This window comes from Salvia miltiorrhiza, chromosome 2 (assembly GCF_028751815.1).
Source record: "Salvia miltiorrhiza cultivar Shanhuang (shh) chromosome 2, IMPLAD_Smil_shh, whole genome shotgun sequence".
Lineage (NCBI taxonomy): Eukaryota > Viridiplantae > Streptophyta > Magnoliopsida > Lamiales > Lamiaceae > Salvia > Salvia miltiorrhiza.
The window spans coordinates 69,551,272-69,561,786 of record NC_080388.1 but is presented as its reverse complement, the minus strand read 5'-3'; the positions used below and the strand labels follow the sequence as shown (position 1 = coordinate 69,561,786).

At 36.8% G+C, this 10,515-nt stretch overlaps 2 protein-coding genes across 8 annotated transcripts; one reads left to right on the top strand and one right to left on the bottom strand.

Annotated features, from left to right (window-relative positions):
* Positions 1–60: 60 nt before the first annotated feature.
* Positions 61–6,111, top strand: LOC131008731 (ribosomal RNA-processing protein 8). Of its 3 annotated transcripts, none has more exons than XM_057935760.1 (10): positions 61–446; positions 531–592; positions 676–727; positions 1,561–1,675; positions 1,760–1,854; positions 2,098–2,204; positions 2,281–2,395; positions 2,477–2,521; positions 2,639–2,728; positions 5,776–6,111. In XM_057935760.1, the coding sequence occupies exons 1-9, from the start codon at positions 270–272 to the stop codon at positions 2,702–2,704; spliced, it is 834 nt and encodes a 277-aa protein (XP_057791743.1). In that variant the 5' UTR covers positions 61–269; the 3' UTR covers positions 2,705–2,728; positions 5,776–6,111. The 3 variants fall into 3 exon arrangements, with proteins under 3 accessions (XP_057791743.1, XP_057791742.1, XP_057791740.1); XM_057935759.1 differs by lacking the exon at positions 5,776–6,111 and adding an exon at positions 3,159–3,885; XM_057935757.1 differs by lacking the exon at positions 5,776–6,111 and having other exon boundaries at positions 2,639–2,896.
* Positions 2,966–10,010, bottom strand: LOC131008678 (uncharacterized). Of its 5 annotated transcripts, none has more exons than XM_057935655.1 (21): positions 9,817–10,010; positions 9,434–9,658; positions 9,275–9,336; positions 8,647–8,711; positions 8,498–8,541; positions 7,830–7,872; positions 7,354–7,414; positions 7,202–7,269; positions 7,074–7,125; positions 6,692–6,756; positions 6,550–6,616; positions 6,396–6,441; positions 6,256–6,314; positions 6,038–6,118; positions 5,822–5,933; positions 5,061–5,149; positions 4,870–4,926; positions 4,290–4,413; positions 3,910–4,076; positions 3,553–3,821; positions 2,966–3,483 (listed from the first exon to the last, which is right to left on the bottom strand). In XM_057935655.1, the coding sequence occupies exons 2-21, from the start codon at positions 9,654–9,656 to the stop codon at positions 3,345–3,347; spliced, it is 1,893 nt and encodes a 630-aa protein (XP_057791638.1). In that variant the 5' UTR covers positions 9,657–9,658; positions 9,817–10,010; the 3' UTR covers positions 2,966–3,344. The 5 variants fall into 5 exon arrangements, with proteins under 5 accessions (XP_057791638.1, XP_057791640.1, XP_057791637.1 ...); XM_057935657.1 differs by having other exon boundaries at positions 3,553–3,682; positions 3,749–3,821; positions 9,434–10,003; XM_057935654.1 differs by having other exon boundaries at positions 9,434–10,008.
* Positions 10,011–10,515: the final 505 nt, after the last annotated feature.

Here is a 10,515-nt window from a genome sequence, read left to right as displayed (position 1 = left end):
TTTAAGAGACTAAGATTATAGTATAAATGTGCGTGAGTCCTTCTTTGGGATTTGGTTATACAAAAATGAAACCAAGTCAAGTGGGATAATTATCCTGCAGTCTAAATATTTTTACAGTGAATGGGCCGAAATCTTTGTCCAAAAAATACCCATCGTTAAAATTGAAACCCAATATTCTAATGGGCCTTCGGCCCAATGTTTGCCCTCTTTCTTTGCTACTGCTACCGATCTCTGCCGCTGAAAATTGAACCAAAATAATTCGTGGGAAAATGACGGAGGAGCAGCGGCGGAGCAAAAAGAGGAAACGCGGGAACCGCCGGAAGGAAAAGAGTGTCTCCGATAGAGCCGCCGCGAAAAATAACGCATCTTCATCCATCATCGCATCTTCCGGTTCTGCTACTCCAACTAAGAGCAGCTCGAAATCGAAGTCTTCTTTCCTCGACAAAGTACGATCACGTGGTTTCTAGTAATTTTCCGAATTAACATTCGATTGTTTTATTTATAATTTTTTATCTTTCTTCATTGGACAGATGAAAGCTAGACTATCAGGAGGTTATTTCCGCATGATCAATGAGAAGCTTTACACTTGCAGGTTTATCTGATTCCTGTTTTTTTTTCTTTACTCATTTTTTTTTTAAAACGGAATTTGTTCCTAATTTGTTTCGGGGTTCACAGTGGAGATGAGGCCCTGCAATATTTTAAAGAGGACCCGTCATTGTTCAATGTGGTGAGTTGTAATTAAATTTTTTCATCTTCTTGCTAATTTTATTTTATTTTATTTGACAAGCTGCAACAAGAAAACCTCGATATTTGAAGTGAAGTTAAAGCTGTGTTAATAAATTCTACTGTCTTTTACATAGAGCACGAATATTGCTATTCCTAATTCTGAACTTCTCCAACTTGAATTTTAAGCATTTGTTAGCACCTTGACTGCTAAAGAAACTATCAGTTAGTTTGCATAGCATCCGTAAATGCACACTCTAACTTTATGAAATGAGGCCTGGTTTTCATATGATTTATAGAAAGCTATCTACTTTGCTAGTTCTGTTCAAGTGAATACAATTGGCAATAATAGGAGATCCAGTTTGATTTTGCTTTCTTGGGTTCCGTAAGTTATGTTTTTGCATATTTTATAGTGCACATAACTGGCTTGCAGACTGAAAGGATAGAGATGCCCACAGAGTTGGATGCAATGGTTTCAGTTTCTCTTAAATCTTTTTTTTTTTTTGATAAATTACATAAGTAAATAAAGAAATTTAAAGACTGCGCGACGGAGGACTCGAACCCAGGACCTTAGGTCTTGGGGATTAACCTCCTACCGCTAGGCCAACACACACACACACGGTAGTTTCTCTTAATCTTCTTTTGTAAAGTGTGTGTGGAGAGAGAGAGAGAGAGTATGGCCGTCCATCACTCCCTTTCCATTCACTTTCATCAGTGCGAGGATTTCAAAGTGATGTCTCCTATTTGACTTATTCAATTTTATTTTCTACATCTTCCATTGAGTACATTCAACTCATTGTGATGCAGCTTATCATGTCTGTTTACTTGTTTTACCAGTACCATTCTGGATACCAGGCACAGATGTCACTTTGGCCTGAACAACCAAATGATATCATTATAAAATGGATAAAGGATCGCAGCCCTTCTTTAGTTGTTGCAGATTTTGGTTGTGGTACGAATCTTCAAGCACTACCTGTAAACAGAATCTTATATTTTGATCACTGATTTTAAAAGTCTATGGTTTGTTCTTATTCAGGGGATGCAAGGCTTGCTAGAAGTGTGAAGAATAAAGTCCACTCCTTTGATCTTGTCTCAAATGACCCTTCAGTAATTGCATGTGATATGTCCAACGTATGTTCAAACCTCTTTCCTTGTTTTCTTTCTGCCTTGTGGATGTAAGCAGAAGGAAAAGAACTAAAAATAATTCAAATAAGTCTGCTCTTGTCATCCTCCAATTTTATGCATCAGCCAACATGCTTGTCAGAAACTAAAATATTATGTAAATCACCCCTATTTTGAAATGTGGTTTATTTGGATAATATCTAGTATACTTCATCTTTTGCTATTGCTGAAACATCTTACTTTATCTTTCAGACACCGCTTGTCTCATCCTCTGTGGATGTTGCTGTGTTTTGTCTCTCACTCATGGGGACAAACTTCCCTAGTTACATTCAGGAAGCAAATCGGGTTCTAAAGCCTCAGTATGAATTGGATTTCATCTTCTTTTTCTGAAGCTTATACGCCCAATCATAATGCAGTTTCATTGTCCATGTGCAGAGGGTGGCTTTTAATAGCTGAAGTAAAAAGCAGATTCGATCCAACTACCGGAGGAGCAGACCCAAATAATTTTGTTGAAGCCATATGTGAACTAGGATTCTCCTCCACATCCAAGGTTGTCACAATTTCTACTTTTACATCCTCTTATCATAAGGCCTTTAACAGCCGTTGCTCAGAGTTATCTTCTTTTGTGCAGGACTTCTCGAACAAAATGTTTATACTGTTTCATTTTCAAAAAAAGGTTTGTTGCTGTCACCCTCCTCTGTTCTAACTTCTAATACAGTTTGATTACAGATACTACCATGCATGTGTAAGTTGAGTTTCTAGTGAATCGCTTTCTTCTGTTTCTTCTCTGCAGGGAAAACAAAAAACTAGGGACATCAACTGGCCGGAGTTAAAACCTTGTTTGTATAAGCGCCGTTGAGTAGCTTTTATCGAGTTCTGTCAGGTGAGAAATCATGTTTAGCATTGATGCAGTTTTGATTATTGTAATCGTAGTGTAGAAAGTATGTAGAGGAGGATTATACTGATGTTAGGAGTATGGCTTTATCTCTTGTAGCGCACAACACCTCATGCAAAATTTCCTTTTAAGTAATGAAATTCATTTCGAAAGCCACATTTTCTAGTACAATATATATCATGTCTTAGAGTTGCCAAGAAACTTATGGTAATTTCAACCTTTAGCTGATATCCAAATCTGTGAGCAATCTATGTAGTAAACTGTAAAATTAAGAATACACAATTCCATGTGCTACACATTAATTTATCTATACGTTGACACTTTAGGCTTCAACTTGCCACAAAATTATTTCCAACTCCAGTAAAGTTCCTACCTGACATTCATCCAAAAAACTCTTGAATCCATCCCAACTTCACAGATAGGGCGTAGTACGAGCCATCTGCAGATCAGAAAACAGCTCTGGTGTTGTACAACACCAGTGTCCCATCCCAGAAGTTCAAGTCAATCGTCCCGTCCAAAACCTCTCCACTTGCTTCTTGCAACCATCTTGGATGAGTCATGCGGGTTTCTCCAAAATGTGCATAAATCTCCAAATCAGAATGACTTAGCCATTAGCCATCCTATACAAATCTCGTGCCAGCTTAGATCCAGACAAGTGCAGGAGGGCAGCGGGAACGAAGAAGCCAATTAATCCAAGAGCACCAGCTACCGATAGAGTGAACAGCTCTATCATCAAATTGTACCTATTGTTGCTGAAAACTGATGAGGAGAGAATGTATGGAGAAGAACTATATTCAACAATTTAAGCAGACCTTGGAAGTAAGGTGGAAGCCAACGACACTCGCATGAGGTTGTAAGCAGCGGAGGTGGTGATGTTTGATGTAATGCAGCAAATGAGTAACAGTGTAGTGGGATAGATCATTGCAGCATAACTTGATAGCCCTGAGACATTTGCACCATAGTCATATGTGTAATTAGAGTGCACATTAAATGAGTTGTGGATTATACCTGAGAGCTTCCTCTTAAGGAGATGGAACAAGATTAAAACGGACAGAGCAGCTGTAAGGGATGTTGAGAGTGCCTGCATAAATGCAGACTGCTAAAAACACCATGAAATTAAAACACACAAGTTATTGTTGCTCCAACATCAGATGCAATAGTTTGTTTACCAGTCCCTTTGCTCCAAGATTGAATCTGGAAACTGAAAGCCAATCCAAAATGGCATTCAAAGCAACGGCACCTGCGCTGACTAGAAAAGGTTGGTTTCCATCTCCAAGAGCATAGAAAACTGCCACTAGCAAGTCTTTAGCGATGAAAAAAGGTGTACCAAGAGAATCTGTGTTTAAAATAGCTGCGTATCAGAAATTTCGTATGGATGATGCTTTAATCTGTCTTGAAAAAAACTTGAATAACGAATGAGGATTATATGGCCAGGATTAAACAAATAACCATGTTTCAGAGCAAGCGAAACATGTTGACATATGAGTTAATAAAGCTCAACATATGAGTTATTGTCATAAAATTGAGAGAATTTTGTCTTGATACTCACAAGCAAGGAAGAGACTGGATACTAGAGCACTAGCTGAAGAGTCAAATGCACAACGTTCAAACAAGATATGGATGATTGGCTCGGCCAAGCTACGCATAACTGAAAAAATGGGCAAGAGAAGCACCTGCACCATAGGCAGACATGTACTAGTATTAAAGATGGACCAGGACGCCATTTAGTTATTGAAGAATTATGATGGAAGCAAGGATTATGGAATGCTTAAATACTAAAGATTCACACAACCCAAATCGCATAAGAACAGACAATGAACTGAGTAAAAGAAACCAGTCCAACAGGTGATGCCTATAACAATATTCAAACATTAGCAATGCAACTCTTCAGGCCAAACCTGCTTATAGTGAATTAATGAAGTCTAAGTTCTTATAGTTGACTGCTCTTTTTAAATATACTAGTATTATAATTGTAGAGACGAGTAATATTATTGTATACTTTACTCAAAAGTGAGATCATAGAAGGTATTTGGTAAATTCAAAAAAAGAAGAAGAAGAAGGTATTTGGTAATTAAGCCAATATGTGGTTAATCAATAGGTGAACAGTTGTAGAGTTGACAATTGCCTACCAAGCAAAGCAGCAGCCCTCTTTCTAAATCATCAGCTAAGCTTTCCCATGATGACATCTACCATGAATAAATCATTAAAACATTAATAGATGAAGGAGAAGGAGAAGAAGAAGAGGAAGAAAAAAAGGAAAGAGAAGTCAAACAGAAAATGCTGAATGCTTAGAAGGAAAGCAATTATAACAATGTGGTACCTTCACTAGTTTGGAAAACTTAGGCACTAGGGGTAGTACAATGATGCTTGACAGAGCACCCAATGGTGCCATGACCATAAGATATGCATCTGAAAATGCATCAACAATGTATTGCGAATATGGAAGTCAACTCCAGTGGAAAATAATATTTTGATAACACAGTTCCAGGTGTACCAATCACATGGCAGACTGGAAAACCAAATGGCATGAGGAAAAACTGAAATCAACTGTAAAGTGGAAATTATATAAAAATGAAGCAGAATGGCTGTGCCTGCTCAACTATATCCATATTCACCATAGCAGGATTTCGGTTAAGTGCTAAATTGCTTCTGAACAACAAGAATTAAGTTCCTCTCTCATCTGTGTGGTTATTGCAAGACTTGAAGTGTGATAGAATTCTTCTCCAATATGTCTCTTAAACAGGAGAACTATGTAGTCTTCTCATCCTTAAATTACCAAATTATTCATCCTTGTTAAGTGTGGGGCCTACTTTATTCAAGTATGTACATTTTACCAGACAGAGAAAAGAAATCCATACTGTTAGGAAGGACATTTATTTAAAGAGTTAACAAAAGGGATTTGGACTGCTTTTGTAATTCAGGAGGAACTAAGGAAACCCCCATATACATATTTGAAATGCACAGCATGACAACTGTCAAATGCTAACTCAGAATCATGACTTCTCTTGATTGTGTGTGTACATGTACATATCCAGGTAAACAATAAAATCACACTAGAAGTTACACAGGAGTATCACCTACATGAGAGACTGACTGCAGCACCCGGAATGAGAGATGCGAAAAAAAGATCAGTAAATGATGCAATTTGTGCCAAGCCTGAACTTACAGTTGCTGGGAGTAACAACGAGAAAAACTGAGCCAAGGAATTTAGAAGAAAGAGGCGGAGTTAGTGGCAATCAATGTTTGGTATATATTTGAACATAAAAACCCTGTGACTCAAAGTTCTTGAGCCTGCACCTGACAGACATCCACACTTTTTAAGATGTTATTTAATGCATCTGGAGTAATACCAAACCATCTTCTTCTGAGCATTATCACCTGGTATTATGTTTAACATTCCGCAAAATAATTGATCAGAAACAATATGACAAAAAGCTTCATATATATAGTAAGGGAAGAAAATGTTTTAATACTGGACAAGCTCCTGTATGATCCAGTGATAATATAAAGTAAACCTGGATGATCCACTGGAAGAATAATCCAATAGAAACTGCGTATGAAATAAGGCTTGCACCTAAAGAAAGAAACATGAACTATAAAGGAAAGTATATGAAGGACATGAAACCAAGGTTTGAGAAGACTATTAGAAACTTACCAGTAGAAGAAGCATCCAATCCTCTGGTAAGAGCAGAAATGAGACACTGCAAGTGCTTGTTAATATTACTAGATCATGTAGACAAATAATTTGAATAGCACGTTTAGGTAAGAAAGAGAAATAGTTCAATGTCAGCTATGTGAGAACCACTTACACTAGCAATCACAAGTGAGCTGGATAAGGCAGGGCTAATGCAAGGGAGAGCATTATTTCCTTGAGCACTGAGTAGGTTGAAGGGTGGGACATAGATGTTAGATAACTACATGTTAGGCAATACCACTAAGAAACATGCATACCTCATGTATCCAAACCCGAGTCCAACAGGACCTGCAAGGACTATGCATGGCGTCATATTTTTCAGCTGAAAAAGGAACACAACAAGAGAAGAACAATTAATAGGAACTGAAGAAAGATCCAAAACCATTTCAGTAATACTTGCAAAGAAAAAGATTTCAACAGTGAGTAGATGGTATGATTGCTAGAGAGTACCAGCATTCTCTACAGCAAGGGGTGGCAAGGAAGTAATACAAAGACATGCAAATGGGAAGGTTTGATTTAATTTGCATTTCTGCATGTGTAAATGGGAAGGTATGGCTTAATTTACATTTTTTAACTTAGAATGGAACATAAAGTATAAGACAACATATTTCAGTATTTCAAGTAATATATATTCCATACCTGCTTGATAGCTATTTCCCTTATGATTTGGCCTTCAGCCAATATCCACAAACTGTGAAGTGATACCATTGCAACAAAAGCAGTCAGCATAGTTACTTCTAGCCTGTTTACTGTATTATTCAGCTTACCCCGGAGCATAAATTTGAATCACGAATTCTGGGAAGATATAAACAAGAGCACCCACAACACCTCCTACCTGCATGGAACCACTGACCAGTATGAACAGGTAATGAGTTTATTAGAAGCACAAGTGAACTTGCGATTATGTGAGCCAGCAAACCAGAAACATAATGGTGGTCAGATGTTGAAATAGCCTCTTTCCTCGCTCCTCTGAAAGTTTACTGATAAAATTCAATTCGAAAAATGCCAAAACAGTAAACTACGTATTAAGTATCTTCAAACATACAAGAACCAACTTTAGTGCTATGCTTTGGGAACAAGAATGGAAATAATCAGAGTGCTAATCTTTTTTTTAGGGTATCAGAGTGCTAATCTTTAAGGCACATAGATTCAGAATATAAATAACACTGATATTCCCAATCAAATTTTTTCGCACTACAAGTTTTTATCCATTGAGAGAAATTAATGACCACACATCCCAAAAAGACATGAATGGTGCTTAACTATAACTCAAAAGTATAAAATTTTCGTAAATTTGCATGATTGCGATATGGCAAGACTAGTAAGCATCACAAATATAACAAACCTTTTAAAAATATGACATGAACAATAACCAGGTCAAGGAGAATATATTACCTTAAAGTAGTTGACATGATAATATGGATAGGACCATTTACACCTGCGTAAAACAAAAAATCAGTCAGAAATAGTTGGTGCAAAGTAAATGTGTATCTGTATAGAGAATGGAAATCTGACCAGACACTCAAAGTTGAACTTTCCCAGATTCCTTAAAAATAGAGCCATTTTCCTTAAGAACTTTCCGGTACACATCTATTAACATGGATATATGCAATGCAACTATATTAGAGTTTCCACTACATCATACATCCCTATCACAAAGATAAAATAGTATAATAATCTATTTAGATTGCATGACTTGAAGGTGGATTCAAAATCAATCCATAGTTAAATCCTGATCGAGGATTTTAAATTCATGGATTTTAAGTTAAGGACTTGAATCATCAAATTTGGCTATGTTCAGAAAACCTAATCATTTCAAATTCATCCCTCGCCAATCTCACGCACTAAGGTCACATACACATACACTCAAGTAACATGCTGAAACTGAACGTACTGCATATCCACTCCATATCCAAACAAGGGATTTCCATTCATTGAAATCCCTTAAAATTTAAAATTCTAACCATATTCGACTCAAATAAACAACAAAGCAAGAGAGACAATAAGACCGAGAATTTCTGCATGGTCATTTAACATGGAACAATTCTGAAACAATAACTAACCGCCAAGAAGCGATGATGAGAAACCAGGCAAAACCCAGGCATACCTGAAAATATCACCATAAAAGTTCAAATAAAAAAGAAAGTTCCTACAAAATCTTCAACTGATATATATTAAGAAAACACAGGCAAATTAGTCAAAAGTACAATACTTGAAAGCAGTGGCAACGGCACCAACACCAAAAACTGAAGCCATTGTGACCTCTCTAAGGAATCCCTACATTGATTCAAGCAAATAGGTTACCACAAGACTACAAGTATGAAGTTACATTGATATACAAGTTAATTGCATTCTAAAAACACTGTATAAGCCAAGCTACATGGGAATGTTTTCGAAAAGCTCATTTGAGCTCGTCTAGTAAAGCTCGTAAACATAAATAATTTAATCTTACAAAACTTGCAATACTTGGCTCCTTAGTCGTGAGAAAGCTCGCTAATATACTCATGAGTAAGGTCAGTAATGTGCTTGTGAGCTAGCTCTATAATTTAAGGTTACCGATTTAATCTCACCATTTCTTTTCCTTGTCTAATTAAACTTTTGCTATAGTAATAAAATACTTAACTTTAGTATTATCTTTTAGAATACAGTAAACTGCTTTTCTATGAAAATAGTGAACATTTAAATTTTAAATATATATCTAAAAATTTGTTTAAACTCGAATATGCTTGTGAAACTTGAATGTATTCGATTTTTAGTTCGAGCTCCACTCCATAATAAATGAATCAAGATTAAATTACAATACTTATCTCAATTACACCTCGACTGCTCATGGAAATTACCAGAATCTTGCTCGTAAGAGTAGCCACGCCAACCAATGTAGCATCACTGACTGATTTACCACCTATACGATAATTACAGCTTCAATAATACAAAATACTAGGAGCATAATAACTATTAACTTACGATGATAATAAACTTGGGTTTTCAAATACGCGAACCTGCTGGTACCACGACTTCAGCGTGCGAAAAATCATCTTCGTGCGGCGAACCAAACGACTTCTCTGCACGAAATGCGATTTGAATTCTTCTGAATCGGTGAGGAGATGCTTCCGCCTGCGAGAACCGTAGCGACGGCCGCCCAATCGGCGAGGACCGATTTTGGAACGGGGAATTTGTCGGAAAACTAAGATCGAACGGGGTTCGAATTCGCGCTTTGGTCATTTCTGCTGGAAAAATAAAAAATCAAATGATTCGTAATCGCAGAGTGAGTTTCTATGCTTCAATTTGATAAATGCGATGCAAACGGAAGAGAACGGCGGCGCGTTTTATAGCTCTTGGCGCCAAAAAAGAAAACGAATGCACAGAGACAAATTGAATCAACCGAGGCGCTGCCGGCGTAGGGAGTAGCAGCTGTACACGGCTAAGCCGACCCGGTCCAACCGGTTCGAAGCTCGCCCGGTTCTTAACTCCCAACTTTTGGGTGGGGTTCGTAGAAATCCGATATAGGAGTACTATTTTTCGAATGTGTGTATATTTTTTCTCGAGTCATAAATTAATTAGTGTGTGTTTGAGTTAGTTATACTAATTAGCTCGAGTTAAATCTAGCTAGTTGAGCACCAATCTACTACGTAAAAGTATTAGTATAAAATTTGTTTGTTCAAGTTTTTATTAAATAATTTATTTTGCCCATATGGCCATATATCATGCACGATGATAGTCGTTTTTTTTTTTTTTTTTTTTTGATCGGTCAAAGTCATGTTAGATGTTAGTAGTTAGTTCCCCATCCACTCCAAGAACCACCTTATCTCTCCATTCACCAAACTCCACCTTATATCTCCAATCACCAATTCGTTCCCAAGAGGGATCGAACCCGGGTCACTTCACTTAAGTGAGGATAGTCGTAGTTTATAATTATTTTTTTAATATGAATGATCTAATTTATATTATTTGTTGCATTTCTATATAAATTGTCTAGTTTATATTAGGGTTATAGGATCAACTGTAGTGCCCCAAAATATTTTTTTAAGTACAAAAATTTCTCTTTTTTAATTTATTTTAATAATTAAATTTTAAGTCTTAT